This window comes from Genypterus blacodes, unplaced genomic scaffold (assembly GCF_046128005.1).
Source record: "Genypterus blacodes isolate CSIRO-AG114 ecotype Tasmania unplaced genomic scaffold, CSIRO-AGI_Gbla_v1 ptg000037l_1, whole genome shotgun sequence".
Lineage (NCBI taxonomy): Eukaryota > Metazoa > Chordata > Actinopteri > Ophidiiformes > Ophidiidae > Genypterus > Genypterus blacodes.
In genome coordinates, this window is record NW_027466850.1 from 4605476 (window position 1) to 4625699 (window position 20224).

Consider the following 20224-nt stretch of genomic DNA (forward strand, 5'->3'; position numbering starts at 1 on the left):
CTCTTATATCTGTGAAACAAACTGGACTCTCCGACACGACGAGGCCTCCAAATATACATTTATTCAAACATACATTCATGTCGTGGGATCAGAGCCCATCTCATCATAGATATATGGACAAATATGACACGACAGACAGAAGCTTGATACAGGATTCCTTCATCTGCAGAGTGAAACAAACAGCTGAGGAAGAGGAGGAAGACCATTCACATCATCTTCACCATCATCATTCATGTCTCTGTGTGTGCCTCCTCTTCCTCAGCGCCCTTCGTCATGTCTGGTGTGCCTCCTCTTCCTCAGCGCTCTTCACTGTGTCTCTGTATGCCTCCTCTTCCTCAGCACTCTTCATCATGTCTGTGTGTGTGCCTCCTCTTTCTCAGTGCTCTTCATTATTTCTGGGTGTGCTGCTCTGTGCCCCTTCATCGTTGGGGGCCACTGTGGTCCCGTTGGTGGGCAGCTGGAGTCGTTTTCTTTCTCGATTCCTCCCTCTTCCTCCTTTTCTATTCTTTCTTCTTTCTGTCCAAAAAAAGACACAAATAGGATTAATAATCTGTTTGCTGAACTCTAACCGCAAACATAACTGATAGTCTCTGTCCAGACGCACACACGGGCGCACGCACACACACACTCAGACCAGACACACAAATGAGCAACACTGAGCTGTAACTGTGGCTAAAGACTGCATATTTCTTCACAATGCTGCATATTTTCTTCAGGTGTGTGTGTGTGTGTGTGTGTGTGCCATGTGATGTGTTGCTGTGTTGCTGTGTGTTGGCTGAAGAGCTGCTCAGTGTCAGCGAGGCATCTAAAGTGATGAATTGCTGCTTTCACACTGGAATCTTGGCCTCACAAAACCAGAAAAACACTTTAAACACTTTAAACACTGTAACAAGCGTTTGATGCCTTCTTGTTCTGGTTCACATGATGACAGAACAGAACAATGAACACTTAGGTCTCCAATGGATCATAATAAATATATAAAAGTTCCCCATAATTTAACATATTCATATAATCTAGATCTGATTTATCTTATTTTAACTTACACCACTCTCAGTTACTTAGTAATTCATTTATTTTTGACCTTAATCTCAGCAAAATTAAAGTTTTAACATGCAGAAACTGTTCAACTGTATGTTTTAGACGAGGTGAGTCAGAGAACATTCTTCCATCACTGCAGCTCATCTCTCATTTAGTCGATGACTGATCCTGATGAGAGTCCAACAAATCCATCAGCTGCTTTGATTCCTCGATGACATCACAGGGTAATCAGACCGGGTCAGCCTCAGCCAAGTGTTTACTTTCGTGTCATCATCTCAGTCTCGTCAACAAGCAGATATGTTCCAAGTTCTCATTTTGCTTGATTTTGACGAAAAGTCACGGGGTAACTGCCTTGCTCAAGGGCACAGCACTTGTATTATGAAGGGGGCATCTCTGAGGTTGCCAGTTTCCATTCCATCCCCAAACCAAAGCGAAGGTTTCTGATTGGCAGCACTGATTGTTGGTCCAGCTGCTCTCACGTCTCGTGTGTTTGTGCTTTGAATGTTGCTGATTTGTTTATCTGTTGTGTTGGTGATGAAGAGGAGGATGAAAGCAACTGTCTGTGTTTACATCAAGCCCTCTCTCCTCTCCCCTCAGTGCAGGGTCATGATGCCCTGCTGTCATCTGCCCCTTGTTACCGGTGGTCCTCACAGATGAATCCCTCTCTGCTACCTCATTCTGATACCAATCAGCCTTCCTCTTCTTCCCAATCTGACCTTTCTCTCCTTCCTCTTTTCTTTTCTTTTCTCAACTTTCCTCTAATCACTCTTGTAATCCGTCCCTGTTTGTCTGTACAGAACCGCTTTGATTCTGGGCGCTGTACTAATGATTGCAATTTAAGGCAGCCTGTCCTGAAGTGGCTCTGTACTGTGTGTGTGTGTGTGTGTGTGTGTGTGGTCACATTCTGGTTTTAGGGGAGTTTTCCCTCGTCTTCCTAGAGAGCTTTGGTTGTTGGCCTTTAAAGCCCTCTGAGACGTTGCGTGTAATATCGGGCCACACAAATAAATGTGATTTGATTTGATTTGATGTCATTCTGTGAGGTTTAGTGGACGACTTTCCAACAATGAATCATAACAACAAAGACCTGTGTGATAATGACTCATAAGATATTACTAGGGATTTTCCAAAATAACAGATTCCAATCATGAACGCTGTCAAGACCAAGCTGAAACATGAATCCACTCGACCGCCCTGCTGTCCCTTTACATCAAAACAAATCTGTGAATGACAGAAACGCAGCTGCACCTCAAGAGGATGTTTGAGAAGTGACTGCACACTTTAAACCACACGGGGTGAAAAACACTGGAGGATGATGGATCAGCATGACGCTCCCACTGACACGGACTCATTGGGACCACACACATACACACACACACATAGACACACCACAACAACAATGCAACCAACTCCAGCACAAACAAAGTGAGAAAGGGTCAGAGACAATGGTGGCTGAATAATTGGATATTTGAGGGTTGAGGTTTGAATTCCGAATGGAAATAAGAAAGTTGTTTGGAATCCTTTATTAATGACAAAGATTTAATACTGTGTATGAGGCTCAGGTGATGTCATACATGTTAATAAGTCAGTCAGGTATCTAACAACCCCCAACTACCAGTAGCATCCAGCTCAGGTGAATTCATGAATAAATAATCAACCAGATGAGTCCTGTGTGTGTGTGTGTGTGTGTGTGTGTGTGTGTGTGTGTGTGTGTGTGTGTGTGTGTGTGTGTGTGTGTGTGTGTGTTTGTGCGCGTGTGTGTGCGTGCTGCGCCAGGTTGCAGTACCGCTCCTCACCACAGGGCACAGTGGATATTTGATGACACTTCTGGATGCATGTTTTTCTTTTCCCCTTGTGTTGTATTGTTTTATTATTTTATGTTAAGCTTTGCCTTTGGACGAGCCTCACAGAACAACATGTCCTGATCACACACTGGCAGCTCCAGAGTGCAGTGGTGCTGTAGGTAACTGTTGGAAACATTATTTATGATGTGCTGTACTGTGACATCATTAATGCTCACAGCATGTGTAAGTGTGTGTGTGTGTGTGTTTATCAGCCCAGATGGTTTGTTGGAGGTTGTACAAAGAGGAAAAGAGAAGTGATTTGTTTTTCCAGAGAGAACCACATATCCTGCTGAATGATCAAGTTATTATTATAATCGATTAATTAACCAGCAAACAACTGTGAGCTTACATTACATTACATTACATTACGATCATTTGGCAGACGCTTTTATCCAAAGCGACTTACATTACATTATATTACCACCCTTCGCAGAGGGGGGAGCAATTGAGGGTTTGGTGCCTTGCTCAGGGGCACCTCGGCAGGGACTCGAACCGGCAACCCCCCGGTCCTTAAGCGGAAGCTCTACCCACTCGACTACTGCCTCCAGCTTACTCAGCAGCCATTAAGCAACATGAGCCTAACAGCAGTGTTTCTGTCTAACTGAGGAATAGAGGTAATAACTCTCAGTTAGCTCTTGTTTAACTGAGAAAAATGTCTTGATTTCTTGAATTACCTCAGCAAAATCAGTGAGTTTGAGAGAGAAGCTACAAATAAGCATGAAGCACTAAAGCTGGATGCTTCAGTGTTTGAATTCAGTGACATAAACACACAACATGCTGCTGCTGCTCGCCTCATTGTTTGATGTGCTGGTATAAACGGTCTAAACTGGAAGTAGATTGAAAGTGAGCCTAAGGGACTCATCCACGCTAACACACAGCAGTAAGTAGCATCACACTCACAGCTGTTTCAGGACCGGAATCAGACACATACGTCCCTCATCTGCCCCCGACTTTGAGGCCTCCTCTAATTTAACCACATTCAAACAGAGAAAGAGTGAGAAAAGAAGAAGAAGAAGAAGAAGAAGAAGAAGAAGAAGAAGAAGAAGAAGAAGAAGAAGAAGAAGAGAGAGAGCGGTGTGATCTCCCTGATTCCTAATGAGGACCTGTTGTTGTCCAGGGTTTAGTCGCCCCCGGGGAGCGTTTGCAGGGATTGCTGTGTGTTAAACTAATGCATATGAATCTCGGGAGAATGGACTTTGCTGTCTGTGTTGTGTTACTTGCATTATCTACCCATTTCCATGTGTGAGAGGAAAGAGAGAGAGAGAGAGAGAGAGAGAGAGAGAGAGAGAGAGGGGGAGCCGCTGAGTTCTGCACTGTGCAGCCTGCATACCTTTAGAAGTATGTGTGTGTCTGAAACAGTGGAGGTACATTAACCCTCCATCTGTCAGGGCGGATCTCTGCTCTGTGGATCTGGTGGATGGAAATTTAATTTATTTACAAAAGAGGCCAAGAAGAAGTGACTTTGACCAGATTGTCCAAACTTTTTAATTCAATTTCATTCATTTCTAGAATCCTGAGAATCCTGGGAAAGTCGTACAACTCTTTAAACGTATGTTTCTGACGTGGATATGGAGACTTAAAGTCCAGATACTTGGTGTTTGATGCTCAGTTGACACCGTAGTGATGTTGCATCCATGACCACAGACCTCTGAGGGTGCTGGGGGGCCCATTTGAATATCTACTTAGGGCCCCTACAAGCTTGTGGCCGGCCCTGCAGTCCAGGTAACGTGTGAGTCTGAGAACACGGAGCAGAAAAATGATCTGATCTTTCAGTTATTTGTCTGGAATGTAAAACCGACTGACATGTGACAACTGAAGCAAAAGTGAAGAGTCTTGATGAGGTTAGAGAGGCTCTGGGATCTGAGCATCAAACTGTAAATCGTTCTGTGTGAAAACCAAAGGGAAGCCGACCCCCCTCATCACTTTGTGGACTGACCGTCAGAGATTGAAGTGAAGTTATGATCGTACTGGGATGTTAGTTGAGCTCAGCTACACACTCTCTCCTCACCTGATGCACATCTGCTCTCAGCGGTGGTTTACTGTGATAAAAGAGGAACAAGTGAAGGTAATGTGAGCCGAGCTGCTCGTTCTCCTGCTTCTCTGCTCGCTCGCTGCTTCCTGATCGACTCAGAGATCTCAGGCCTGGCTCTGTAACGTGTCGACTCTGAGGGCCTGAACACGCATTCAAACAAACTCAACCTGACTGGACTTGAATCTGCACCTGGAATTGGATCTAGACTGAAATTCATAGAGGGTTTCCATGCCAACCAAGTCCCGTCATGTAGTGTTAATACATTTTCTTTACTTCCTGTTTCTGCACCCAAAGCTTGGCCACCAGCTGGCCTAATTTAGTCCATGAAACCCTTTAAGAACCTTTAACCCTTTAACCCTTCAGTAACAAAGAAGCATTTATGAATCAGTCGATTTATGACACAACCACCCTTCATCATCAATTCCTGTCCAGACTAATGCAGTGGAGCAACGTGAGATGAAGGACTGTGTGGTTTTGTTCTGGATCCCCACATGCCTGCAGCTTAATCCGGCTTACTGGGAATATTCTCCCTACTTAGACTGACTTGTGTTCTGCAGTGCAGGACACACATTCATCTCTGCCCGCTAACATCCACAGACACACAATAAGAAAGCTTCCCTGATACAGCGACCGCGCAACACAATACACAGAACATGTTTCTTTCATTTCCCTCCAACTAGCACATCTAAGTCACAGCATTACTCATGTTAGGATCGCTGCATTGGCTGCAGCCCCGGAGGAATATACACCAGTAGTAGTAATAGAAATAGCGAGTTTTCAGAAATCTCTCTTTGCTTAAACGACGTCCAGCAAGTCAAGGAAGAAACGCTTCAGCCTCAGCCAACGTTTGGCTAATGCCTGATAAATCATGCGGTGAAGACAACTGCTTTCCTGGTTGAAGGCAAAGCGCGGTCACATCCACCGAGCTGATGTCTCCGTGATGACGTCCCGGCCTCCCGCCTGGAAGACTGAGATGACCCCTAAGAGCAACACCCTAACCCTCAACTGTGGAATGATTCTATAGCTGCAACCATACTTACATGACACCTGCACATATCAACAGGTTAGGGTTTAGTTTGTACCTTTAAACCCTTAAGTGAGCTGCATTTGGCTCAGTGAACAGACCAGATTAGACCATGAGCTCATATCCTTTTAAAATAAGGTCTGGATCCTTTCACACTGTCCCCAAAAAGTGTCTCAATGAAGTCACACGTGGACCTCATCTATCAGTGATGGAGCAGCTCCAGAAAGTGTCACTTGTTAACATCACAGTGTAGAAATGTGTTTCTCTTGTGTTAGAGAGAGAGAGAGATAAAGAGAGAGAGAGAGAGAGATAGAGAGAGAGACTCGTGTAAACAGCATGTATGCATAATGAGGCACAGGGCATAATGAGGGGAAGCACACGCTGTGTTTGGACACAAGAAGAAGTGAATACATTAGAAGGTTGTGGTTTTGTGTGTGCGACCAAAGTGTCACTTACAATCACAATATGCAAGAGCAAAGGTTTACTTGACTATTTAACCTGAAACGGCTTAATAACAAAATGTCCTCAAATTAAAAAAAAAAAAAAGGGGCTGCACGTGTGAAAACCAGAGGAATGATTAGTTTCAGTTTTTCCTTTTAATAACATTTAAAAATGTTAAAATAAGGTGAAACACTTTGAGAATGAATTCAGATAAAAAAGAAGTTAATTGAGGATAAATACGAGTCTCTAGTAGAGTGAGACGTCAGGCAGAACGAGTGATGCAGAGCAGCACAGACGCTAAAGACATAAAGATATGAATGTATTTTGTTTCTGTTCTGACAGGGATAAAATGTAATGTGCTACATAAAGGATCGGCAATGGCATCATACAGCAAGTGTAACACACACACACACACACACACACACACACACACACACACACACACACACACACACACACACTCACCAGTGTGATGTGACACTGTGCTGAATCTGTACTTGATTTCTTTCGTATTAAATAAATGAAACTCTGACGTGCAGCTGCAGCAGAGTTCTGCTCCTAAGAGAAATGGCTTCCATAAATGAAGCTTTGTGTTGTTGCTCAGTGTGCAGGGGGCAGAAGTAATGATCGGGCAGGACGCCATGTGAGGGTTGAAGGTTTAGCATTATAATACACTGAATATCTGCTCAAACTGTAAAAGCATCGGCCGCAGCTCTAATGGAGCTCTAATGAATCCTATACAGGAGTGTGTGTGAGGGCCTGTGGGTGCCTGTTGTGTGATAGATGTGAGACAAATGAACTTCTCGCACACATACCAGTGTTTCTTTCCACGTCGTAAAACGCAGGTATTGTTTTTTTTTCTGTTTAGTTTATAGCAGGCAGGATGCACTCTGAGCTGAATAAGCTGGGCGCTGCCACTCCACCTTTACAGGCAGCAGAGTAACGCAGCTAAATGATGGGGAATTATCAGCATCATAAATACAGAGGAACAGGCTTTCACTCTAACACCAAACAGCTGCCTGTGGCCACAAGGCACGTACCAACGTATACAGTATATGTAGATGAAGAGAAGCATGTGGAGGCTTAAACGCTTAAACACGAATTAAATTCACTCCCAAGTCATTTGTGGTTGATTTATGTTGACTGTGCAGGATCTGATCACCTTTCTCAGTTGTTTGGGTCATGTGTGTGTGTGTGAGCAGGTTCACCATGGAGCCTCATTGCTCTTATCACATGTTTAAATGTTCTCTCATGCTCATGACCGCATCAGATGATCAATCGTTCTCTGTGTTTCCGATGACAAATCCAGTCACTATGGTCAGTATCAGGACAGAAGGTATGTGATGTGATGTCACCACATGAAGGTGAAGTAGCTGAGAGAATGTGGAGGAGATGTACATGCAGGGCGTTGTCTGGGAAAATAGCAGCCAGAGGAAATGGATTCTTTAGACAAAACTATTAAAGAATAACCTCAGAAGATTCCTTATGCTTTTATGTTTATTTTAGCTCCAACATTTGTGTCTGGTGTTGCTAAATTGGCAGGAAAACGATCTCCAAAAGCGTCCCTGAGACCCCGACAGTATGAAACCACTGCAGCACCGACGGGGAGGAACGCAGAGGAAAAAAGTGAATTGGAGATGAGACCCATGTCCTTCCTCCTCATCTGAAAACAATAAGACTACAAGAGACTTGGAATTAGAAGACTAGAGTTGTCTAATCTTGGACAACAGAGGAATGTCAGGGAGATGCCACAGCACCCTTTCATCCCAGATGGGTGCTATTAGGTCCACAGGCTGGATCCCTACGCCAGATTCTACCGGATCAAATTTCCTCGTCTCCTAATGCCACTGGACACATGATCTGACAATGATAATGATAATTACAGCAAACAAAATGCCTTCCATTGTGTGAGAAGTGGAAAGGACGTGCACAGAGACACGGAGACCAAAAAGAGAAAATCCTTGTGTCAGCGTTCTCACCATTTGGGGAAAAGAGCAAAACAGCAGCCGTCCGTACATTTCTGTGTAATATTCAAAGTTGTAACTGCTGCTTGTGCCCTTTTATGTGAGAAATGAGGAAATACAGAAGAATTTAAAATGTCACAGTCACCTTGTAAGGGAGGGAAAGCAGTTTGGTTTGGTTTCTAATGTTCTAAGATAATTGTATAAAGTTCATTAATGTGCTGCAGAGTCAGAACCCAGAGCCAGACACTCTCAGGAGGGCCTCAACCATATTATTCATGTGTTTCTGCTCTTCCACGTAGTTTAGACTGACATGGACCTTCAAAATAAAGAACACATGATCAACATCAGGTCACGATTATATTCCAATCTCTGCAAGTTACACCAAAGCTCATAAACACGGAACTATCAGTCTACAGGGAAATGGGATATCCTTGGATGGAAGCAATCTCAACGCATAAACCTTTGATGAAGAGGAGGGTGTGTGATGTTTTAAGATGTTATCTGCGTCGGAGCGGCCAATGTTAAGAAACGCAGCTCCTTTTTTAGCCAGGGGAGCCGAGCACGGTGGGTCTCTTATCGCTCCCTCCATCTTCACTCCTCCTTGCCTGTGTTTCCACCTCTGTCTCTCCCTCTGTGTCTCTCTGCTTTGGTGCCAAACATTCCCCACCAGAAAATAAGCAAACTCAATACCATGGGGTAAAATTCTCTAGCATAAAAAAAAAGAAGCATTTTAGCTATATTAGCTACAAGAAAGAAAGTTTTAATGTTTTCCAAAACTAATTGACTAAAAATATCATCTCGTGTTCATCAAACAGAAGATTCTTTATTTTTATCGTCTCCAAATTCAAGCACTAGCCCGCTAAATATAAATGGACATTTGATAATAATTCACTTTCAGATGGCGCTAGTGTTTCCAATGAGATATTAAAAAGATGTCTCACTTATTACTAAAAGTCAGACTGTATAAAGCCCAGATATTTTGATGCAGATCTCCTTCAGATTCAGATCAAACGTTGGTTGTACTGTCTGTGCATGAGATCAGAAGCCTTGGAAAATGGGGGATCAGACATATGATGCACCGTCTCTCACACCTCCTAAATCTCAACAATGGGTTTGGTTAAACATCCCAACATTCTGTCAGTGAGTGAGTTTGAACCAGAGAGGAAAGCAGACATCACAGTTCTATCTTGGTTTCATCCATCATGCCGGTCCTTTCACCTCCTCTCTACAGAAGCACTGCCTCGTTTACATTTCCACTGCATTTCTTCTGTGGTTTCATATATTGTAGTTTACTAAATGTGACCTTGAGACCCAGAGAAGCGTAACACAGTGATTCTGCTTTAATAAACATGACCAATTTGTTTTTCAGACCCTTTTCCTTCCTGCTTCTTTCCTGCGTGTTCCCTCCTCCACCTGACTTCAGTTAATGAATGATCTAATTTATTTAGAGTAACTTTCACTCCTCCCGCCATGTTCACACCACGTCTAATTTAATACAACTACACACTCCTGAGAAGCCCAAGCCGTCCACACCACCTCACAAGTGCTAATTGGAAATTGCACATGTTGGAATTTCTGTCAGCGCTCCAACGTTTCCCACTTGGCATCATAAACCGCACGAGTGTGTCAACACAGCAAATAACAGAAGAACAAACACTGCAGGAAGACCACCGGTGTCGACGGTTTAACCTAATAAAACATAAATCATCTAAACGATAAGTGGTTTAAAGTATTACACATATTCCACACATGCTTTTCTTCATCGTCACTCCTGCCCTCCTCTTCATCACTGGAGCATCTCCTCCGCATGCCTTAGCCCTCTCCTCCTCCACTCATCTCCCCGCTCTTTCTCTTACCTGTAGGACACTTCTTCTTCATCCTGCACCTTTGCGTCTCCCTGTGTGACGGACAGAGCGATGCTTCTCTCTCCTCAGGCTTCCTCCCAGACTGCCTGCCCTGTCTGGTCCTGGTCTGCTTGCCCCACCTGAAGCCACATGTTACTCCGTGACGGAGGCAGGTGCTCCAGTCGCTCCACTCGCCAAACGGAGCCAAGAGACAGTCCTCTAAAAATCAGAAGACAGACGAGCCAGAAAGGTGAGATGGAGGAACTTGTGACATGCAGAAGAGTGTTGAGACCTGATCACCCTGGTAACATCAATCCAAACAAAGTAATCGAATGAAACGTAAAGAAAAAGAAGGGGTAAGAGTAGCATAAAGTTTGAATTGATATGATCTGGAATGTAAAGTACAGAAACCACTTGAATATTTCATAAATATGGAGGCGATCTGCTGTGGCAAATGAACGCTTACATGTACGGTGAGAAAATACAACCTGGAATCACCACAAAGTCCAGATGTTGCCGTGGTGCCAAGAAACATCAGTGGCTACAGATGGCACAGGTGGGCAGCAGAGGGGGAATGTGGAGTCCCAAAAACAAATTGATGGGCTCAGCAATATGTCTCACTTACTTAGAAGGGAGGGGTTGGTACACAAGAAGTCATGAAGATAAATTATAAAACTTCTCTTAGGGTCCAAATATGAGTCTTGTGTGAGAAATGAAGGTTTGGCAAAAACTACAGCTGAGATGGAGTCAAATAAAAGATAGAACAGATCAGAGTCCACTGATCCAGGATGAGATAGACCGTTTCTCAGAAGACGTCGTACATCAGAAAGGCAGCATTTCTACTTAAATGACTGTGTTTTACCAGGAGATAAGGCTTTAAACTTTGAAATATCATTTTGCTAAAGCTATTTGATCCACACAAAGGTCTGAAGATGATTACCTCATTTCACCTGCTAAACTGAAATGAAATGACCAAATGTAATACCAAGAGCTGAAACAACCCTGTAACCAATGAAGCTCTTTGGCTGTAACGTTCACAGAGAGGTGAAATATCACAGATACTGTACGCAGCCACACAAATATGGACTCTGTGCTGGCAGATAAAAGGCATACATTTGCTCTATAGGTCTGCTGTTGATTTAACTTCCCAGATTAGCTCCACCGCTGTGTCCATGGCAGAGCAGCAGCGTTATAGCAGGCTGGGGTCAGCGCCCTCTCACTTCACTATGTGCAGTAACTTGATACATCATGAAAGCTTGTAGGCTTACGGGCCGCTCCCTCACATTTAAAGCACCCAGCTGCGCGGTTTGGACATCCTGCCTCCAGAGGTGTTCCAGGCACGTTCATCTTAGAGGAGAGCACAAATAGGCTGAAGGGATCTCAGTTCAGATCCCTACTGGCCTGGGAACTCCTGGGATTCCACATTCCACATTCCAGACTAGGATACAGTGGGGGGAATGGATGTTTTGGATTATAGATCTATGTCGTGATAGAGATGACTATGAATTTGTGGATTAGCCGACAGCATGCTACATGCTACCGCTACTGCTGGTTCAATGCGGACAAACATTTTCATTTTGACACAGTTTGACGAAAGGAAGGATGGAAGTAAACTAGTATGAGTGACATTATTTGTCATGCTTTGGTGTCATGATCACACGCTGTTGTGTAGTGAGGGATTTGTGATCTTCACAAGTCGAGAGTTGTTTTGTTGTGATCACAAAGTGAGGTTTCAGAGGAGACATTTATCATGAATTCATGAATAATGTCGCAAGACTGTTGTGATCCAAACCTTCCTGTCTAAACCATAAATTCAGATAAATATCCTTGTTAAATTTGTCCTTTCTAAAATCATAAATCTAAAGGGGCTTGACATTTGGCAAGCAGGATACTGGCAAGGCTGTGATCGGGAATCAATGACAGGCATTTCCTGATATCCAGTCAAGTAGTCACTTCCAACCTTTAAGTGACAGATTCCTCTTTGGTGAGCAAGTGTCTTCTTACCAAGGCAGTCTGTCTGGTGTGCGATGGTTCCCTCTGGGCAGCGGCTCAGACACTTGCCTTTGTGCAGCTGAAAGCCGGGTTTACACTTGGTGCAGAAATCACGGCTGAAACAATGCTCACAGTCCCAAGAGCGGCACTCTGAGAGAAGAAGGGGAGAGAAAGGGTCACACGACGAGCAAACACACAATTTAAAACATGTGGTCCTTCCATGAAGCTGTCCGGGGGAATCTAGGAGGACAGAACCATCTCTTCTTTTTCTCTCCAGCTACAAGGAGATGCAGATTGCAATTGTTGAACACAGATGCAACACAATCAAAATTTCATGTCTGTGTGCTGAGGCTAAATTTGATAAGGAAAGACTGACTTGTATCAGAAAATGGCAAAATCAGTCAAAAGTCATTTGAAATTTGTATTTTTAAATTTAAGAACCACACATATAACTTTATACTATTTTATGTGTTATGAAACACTGTAATGTCAAAGTATGTGATAACTTAAAGACTGCTTTGGAGCACCACTTAGTTATGGCTTGAGCTTGCAGCCAGTGATGATGAAGGAGCTTGTTGCCAGCTCAGTCTGATGATGTACTGGCATCAGTCACTTTAATCAAATGAATTTAAGTGAATGAGACACAAATATGTGCCCTCAGCAAAGGCTTTCCAGTATTTCATTACTTTATTGGGACAGCATGTCTGGAAAATGCTTCTGGACTGAGTTAAGTAAGGTGCATCTCAGCTGAGATACACAGGGCTCAGGGTACTTCATTTAATTAAGTCAATTTTCAGGTCACAATTATAAACACATTATATATGTGAAATTTCTTGCAGTGTGCAGTACTAGTCGAGGATGCTAACATTGTAATTCTCACCAGTTGGTGCCCACAAAAGTCTGCAAAGGCCAAATAAACAGAATCTCCCTAACGTGTCAAAACAGTAAAAACATGCATGTGACTTTTATGATCTTGACCTAATATTGACCTTGAAAACTTGTTTATTGTACAACCAATGAACCAGATCCAATGTATAAAATATCTATGACGGTTTAGTGGTTACCCCATGGCGCATCAGCTGAATAGTTGTCTATGGCCTAAAAATAATGTTTCGAAAATTAGCATCTTAAAACTTTGATCTGGATCGGCCTTGCATCAATCACATGGAGACATTTTCCAACATGTCACTATTGCCTGACCTGGAGCCAAACACACACTGAAAAAAGCTGCTGTATTAAATTATGATCTGCAATATTCAAAGTGATACCAAAGTGTTTTATGATCATTGACTCATTTTGAAGACTACTACTGCTTCAGAATACTGAGGTGATGAGTGAGTTACTAGCAAAGTAATACTGAGCCTTTAAATTGAAGTCATGGTAAGTCAGTTTTCACAACATTATCCAAGTGTTAAAAATGAATAGTTTATAAGTATAATTGAAGGTTTAAGACAAATAAATGATTTGTATTAATGAGCCTACATTACCAGCAGACCCTTCTAATCTATCTGAGCAGATTGTTCTCTGGGTTAGACACCAAAGCTGTCCGGACTGCAGACATACTCATGCAGCGATTGATGTCCTTCCCTCTCTGGCCAAAGTGTCCTGTGGGGCAGGCGTGGAGACAAGTCCCATGATGAGACATCCCATCCCTCTGTAAGAACAGGAAGAGTCGCTCGGGGCAACGAACACAGCCATTGTCATCGGAACATTCCAGACAGCTTCGACAGTCCTCTGATGTCTCTCTACGAGCTGAAGGCAGAGAACACTGGATTAGAGCAGGAGAGAGTCGTTTAGGATGGAGGAACATATTGAAGAGTAGAGGAGGATTAAGAAGAAGAAGTAATACAAGCTGTGAGAGGCAGAGAAAAGGAAGGAGACGGAGAAAGATCATGACCAATCCTCAGGATACCAAGACCACTTTAGGACTCTCATGGTCGTCTACATCTGAGCTCTTTGAGTTACGGTATACTGCAGATATTCAGATGATACACACTCTATGATATAAAGATTTGCACCTTCTTCCCTGCTGATTTTGTATTCCGATTAGTGGATCCTAAGGCCGGAGCAGCCACTCAAAAGCTGAATTCATATTTGAGCAGGTTTTTGCTGCACTAGCGATAGATTTCACATGTCTTGGAAGCATGACAGTTAGGCTTATGTCTAAGCCTAAGTAAGTCTTATTATATTATAATAGCAAGCTATGAGGTCTGCTCCCAGATACAGTCAAGACTCCAAAGACAAAGTAGGAATGCTTCCAATTTGATAGGGATAAGGAGGGATACAGAGCGATGGGCAAGGTGGACGGAAAGAAGAAAAGAGGGACTGAGAGAAAGGCCGAATCCACGGTGGGAGGATGAGTGTGCGTGAGTGGCATTGATCGCTGGAATATGTGACCTCATCCAGGACTTCCACCTCTACCACCCTGACCAGTTTGGGATGATGCGTCCCGTCTCTAGAGGGTTGTACTGTCATGTCCCGCCCTGCTCCTTAGGTCATGTCTTTCATTGAGCAATTCATTCATCATCGCTTCCTGTTTTATTTTGTTAAACTCACCTCTGACTTCACTGACACGCTTCACTTCCTGCCCCTGTGTGATTGTCTGCCCCGCCCAGATCAGTATCACCTGTTCTGATTAGTCTCACCTGTCCCTTGTGTATACCCAGTCTGTGTCTCTGAGCCAGTTTGTCTTTGTACCGTGTCAAGTGTTCCAGCTTCCCCAGAGTTTGTAATGTTCCTAGTTTCTGACCTTTTTTTTGTTCCCCTGGATCTTTGACTGATCACCTGTGTACTGAACCCTTTTTTGGAAAGTAAGGACTGTTATCTTAATCAAGTCCCTTTGCCTGTGGTTCCTCCAGTGTGACTGTGACAGTGCCAGTTTGGTTTTGTGTTCGGTTTTGACAGCAATTGAAAATTTGAAGTTGTATTTGTGGCATTTTTTGACAAACTGAAGCGGTACAGAGGGTGTTAAAGATTCAACAACATTTAAAAACATTTCCTCTTAATAATGGAGAGTTGATAACAGCAGTCCAGCCGATCCTGGACTGGACTAAGTTCCTGCTCTACTACCCAGGGAGCCGTTCTGCTGAGGGACCCCACTTTGAGGTCCTGACACATTGTTTGAAAAACAATTCTCTTCACATGTGCAATCGATCTGCAGGCTTAAGGGACTTTTAGAGGAGCGGCAGATTTAGGTAGCATAAAACTGTGACCTCTGACCTTGCATGGGATTGTGCAGGAGTTTTAACTAGCACCAGGTGTGATGCTCTCTGTTGGGGTTTCAGGGAAACATGCTGCTTTTAGAGCCGACTTCCACCCTAAAACTGCATTCACATGATGTAAGAATCCACATGGATAATAAACCTGCTTCAGTTTAGACCTCAATCCTAGCAACAAACATTATTTCCTATGTTTCAGAGATTCACTGCAATAATACAACAAGAACTGATTAAGTAAAAATGTCAAATGTAGAATCGGAACATTTGTTTTTGAGTTCAGTCAGTCCAAAAACAAACGCAGTACAGAACAATCATAATGTCCAGAGCTTCATTATTTATCAGACTTGATGAGATTTGTATTCATTGTTTTTTTAACAGACAGTAATTTGACCGATTTTAATCATGATTATTATGTTTTACTAAATTTTTCAACTTTATTCAATTTCCTAAATCTGTTTAATTTGATGATCTTAAGTTTATTCAAATTAAAATTACAAGTAAAGTGAGTGAGCGAGCTTTGAATAATTCTTTGTAATTTTTACTAATTTTGCCTTTAATCTTTGTAATGTAAATGTTGTTAAACTGTGTTGTGGTGATCTCAGGCAGGTCTGCTCTCTCTTCTGCCGACCAGTTAGAAATAGGAACAGTTGAGTTTTTGGGTGTGTTTTCCCTGTAACATGCAGCAGCCTCCTTGTGTGGATTCGGCCAAAATACCCACAATGCACCATAATGTGTACATTAACAAGAAAAATGTGCCAGCTGGTCTGACGTGTTAAAATAACACAAGATGTGCCGTCCCCAGTGACGTGTGGACGTCTGAGAGTTAAAGATGTGCTGCTATTTCACACATTTATCACCTGCTGATTTCCTAAAACTGTGTGGGTAGTTCAGTATGTGGTGTGTGTGTATTTAGTGTGTGTATTTGTTACTTCAATATCATAATCCAGGTTTATACACAATCATAAACTCTTTGTAGACCTTTGGATGATCTTGTCCTCTGTGTATTTAAATGTGTGCACTTATAGAAGCTCCTGTATCTTTGATCTGAATTATTTTACTTTCACTCCCAACTTTGATCAGAGCTTGGATTCAGGACAGGATGGATGAATCCACGTGACCACAGGGCTCTGATCGTCCACAGACGGTAAGCAATAAAACATAACGTGTCCTGATGAGCTCAAACACACAGCCCAGGTCCTGTTGTTTCTCTCATTGAGTCCAGGTTTCGTCTTGTATTATTCACCTCTTAACTCATGGTTGAGTCAGTTTGACCTATAGTTAAGTTCATGATTGCTGTTACCTTGTACTTTGCATGTTAATTTAAAACTTTGTGATGTCATTTCATTCAAGCTTCATTCCTCCTGGCAGCCAATCAGACACCTGACTCATTACACACACATGTACCATATTAAGAATACAGTGGTTGACCCTTATACTCAGTTTTATATTGTACTTGTATGATAGATTGCAGGTTTGGTTAGAGGATACTGACAGATTTGACTGAGGCTGTTGTTTTTGTTGTAGAATGTTCACACGTGCTCACAATTGACCCACAGTAACCTTACAGCAGAGCTAATGGTACCAATTAAGTACTAATTGATCTAATGATGGGTTTAACCTCTTGACCTCTACAGTTTAAAGTTCCCACTCCTTACTTCAAACAATTTCTGTGTGTGTGTGTGTGTGTGTGTGTGTGTGTGTGTGTGTGTGTGTGTGTGTGTGTGTGTGTGTGTGTGTGTGTGTGTGTGTGTGTGTGTGTGTGTGTGTGTGTGTGTGTGTGTGTGTGTGTGTGTGTGTGTGAACCAAGTGCAGATGCGACACAACTGAGAGAATAACAAAAGAGGGGGGTAAAAATCTGAGGTTAGTGCGGCGGGTCGGGTGGAGGGATAAATGTCAACATGAATCACTTCTGTGCTGGTGATGAATTTGGACAGTGGGTCAACCTGTGGCAGCAACCAACACCGGACCCTTCAACTCTGACTGTGGCATCTCATTTCTGTTACTGCCTGTTAGGCTCAGCTGCATGAGGACTGTAGGGTTTATCTAGGCGAGGACGACTCGCACACGATCAGGAATTACAGTTCTGGCTGGAATGTGTTATTTTTTTTAACAATGCAGGAAAAGTAGACAGTTTTGCAGACACACTTTATACATTCACACATAACACATAGTTTTTATAATCCGTATAAACGTATGTTTTCAGCAGCAGCACATGTAGTTTAGTTTTCCACGTCTCTCCCTCTGCACTGCAGCTCTAAATCCTGTAATAGCAGCACTGTGTGTGTGTGTGTGTGTGTCAGTCTGACTTTGTTGAACCTGCTGTGTTCTGGACCCGTCGCAGTCGTGTAATCTTGTTGTCACAACTTGTTATCCTGAATAATTATGTAACCCCTCTAATCACTATCCAACTGCTGCTCGGGTGACGAGGGCAGCGAGGTAAAAGTCGGAAGCCAAAATGAGGGTGTAATTTAGACCGGATCCCCCTCTATTAGGGGGGATTCCTGAGGAAATGCCAGACACCAGCGAGTGTGAGGGCCACCGCATACCTGTGTGGACACGGCGGGGACGCTTTGGGGGGAATGGATCAGAACGCATTAGTCACAAATGTGTGTGCGTGCCCTGTGGAGTGTCTGCTGCAGCCCAGAGAAATGCAGGGTGATACACAACCCCAAGATAGGGAGCGTCCACAACCTCAATGTGGCCAAAATAAAAGGACGGAATTGTGAAGCAGATTTAGCCGTTTTACTTCTGATCACAGCTCCGTCTCTTTGCAGCTCAGTTATTGTAAATGATTCTGGGTTGAACTCTTATATTTTATATGATAAAAATGTTTTAGTCTAGTTTCACACTTTAACACAATTTATTCTGGCAGACTTGTTTTTTCCCTGTATATTCTATGATCAGTGCAATCGAACAAATTAAATTAACAATTATAATAACAGACAAAAGATCAAATTATTTTATTATAATTGATCAATTTTAAATGTTTACTTTTTTGTTGTAATTTGTGCAGTGTCTCTTTAATGCAAAGTTTCCTCGATAGTTGTTACTTAGAATCTGAAACATTATTTGTATAAACTTTATATTTTGAATTAACTGCAGCATATTTTTATTTTATAAATTGAACATGTAATTTTCTGCAATTCAAACATTTTGTCTAATGTGACGTGAACACAGTGTGTGACAGTTATCTGTGAGATGTTAGGTGTTATGTCACCTGATCTGTAATCTAAAGTTAGTAGTTGAGAAGCTCCTTGTTGTTTTCACTCACCACTTTGTTTCTGCATGACGCCGCAGCTCATCCTGATCACATCACATAGCAAATAGCATAGCATCACAATGGCAAAGAGTTGCAAATGCATCTGGGCTGCTGGCTTGCGCCCGATTTCAGTGCCAGGCTGTGGACATCTGCAAGGACTCCAGGTGTGACAGGTAGAAGGTTTAGATCCACAGGGAGAGGTGAGGAGACCAAAGGGAAGGAAACCACAGGGGCCGGACAGAGGACAGGGCAGATGGAGCGCTGCGTGTAATCTCTCGGGCCCAAAGCGGCAAACGTAGACGACGATGATTGAGGTGAGAAGAGAAGAACGAGTCAGAAGATAAATTCCTCCTCCCTTTGTTCTGTGGTTTGGACAGAAGATTTAGGAGTGCGATCAGGAGACAGGCGACCATAAACAACACAACAGCAGCACTCCAGAGTGAGAGTGCTCGTAGGTAAGGCGAGCACAAGCCTCGTCTGCTTTCCCAGACTGGCAGCTCGGAGGGAAAACTCACCATTTAACTACCACTGTCAAATTTGCGAGAAACGAGCTCCACTTATCCCCTAGCCATCTTTAACCCTTTATAGGGTGCACTCACAAAGACTAAGTGGTAACATATTTCCAGCCTGATCTTCAGCCCCCCCACCCACCCCTCCTCTATCTGTAGTTGTTTTGTGTTTTCCTTTAATTATCATTGGGGTTTTGTTGTGCCTGTCTGTGGACGTCTTTGTTTTCTTTAGACGCGTCATTAAGAACAAAAAACTACATTTAAGAGTATTTCTTTTTTTTTTACCTGGATTCAAACCTCCTCATTGCTGCACATGCTGTTGTTGTTAATTGCTTAATTATTGCTGTACAACACAATGGACAAGTTGAGAACTGGATGATCGACTTATCCATGAAGAAGTCCAATTAATAAAGCAAAACGTGCCATGATGAAAATTATAATTTGTAGTTTCCAAGCAGTCTCTGTTCTGTTCCTTGTTCAACGGCTTTGCAAGAGATACAGGAAGTGTAATACTTAAACTTGTAAAGGGTTACTTTATACATCTCAAAAATATTCGAGGTATTGTTGAGGTTAAGGTTCAATCATTTGTTTGTTGCAGTAAAGATGAGAAAGCCTCAGCGATCAGGTTGCATGCAGCATCAGAGGACTAAATCTCTCCGCCTCTGGGGAAATATGTGCTGCATGTCCGTTTCACTGTATTTGTGCACAACATGTGGTTGTAAGTGTTGTGGTTTTGACTTTGACTGCAACCTTTCCTGCACATCATTGTCTCGTTTGTCCTGCTTGTCTCAGATGTCGGGTCTCCTTTATTTCAGAATGACTTTATTGTCCCATGCTTGTCTGGATTTAAACTCATTTTCTCTCTAAACTGATCCTGATTTCCTGACTCACTCACAGCACTCATCAGTCCCAGAGTGAGGTCGCTGTTCAAAGCAGCTTTGTTTATGTTCTCAAAGGTAAAAAGGGTGTAAGAGGCTTGAGGGCCTCTGGGTTTGAGACAGAAGTGACTCGTCGTAAAGGTCCGATCCCCTCCAGAGTGTTCCCTGAGTGTCACGAAGACAT

The 20224-nt window shown here is 42.9% G+C and overlaps 1 protein-coding gene across 1 annotated transcript; it reads right to left on the minus strand.

Moving 5' to 3' along the window:
* Positions 1-120: 120 nt before the first annotated feature.
* On the minus strand, positions 121-18756 carry rspo4 (R-spondin 4). Its single transcript, XM_076147408.1, has 5 exons — positions 18666-18756; positions 13740-13928; positions 12189-12326; positions 10197-10403; positions 121-516 (listed from the first exon to the last, which is right to left on the minus strand). Exons 1-5 carry the CDS (start codon positions 18754-18756, stop codon positions 377-379), a joined length of 765 nt encoding a protein of 254 aa, XP_076003523.1. The 3' UTR covers positions 121-376.
* Between the last annotated feature and the right edge of the window lie 1468 nt (positions 18757-20224).

Bases quoted from the DNA above. Each gene is read 5' to 3' on its own strand.
- rspo4 (XM_076147408.1), bottom strand. From the start codon at position 18,756: ATGCATTTGCAACTCTTTGCCATTGTGATGCTATGCTATTTGCTATGT. The intron at 13,929-18,665 runs GTGAGTGAAAAC...CTCTGCCTTCAG, and splicing joins CGTCATGCAGAAACAAAGTG to CTCGTAGAGAGACATCAGAG. The intron at 517-10,196 runs GTAAGAGAAAGA...TTTTTTGGACAG, and splicing joins GAAGAAGAAGTGTCCTACAG to AAAGAAGAAAGAATAGAAAA.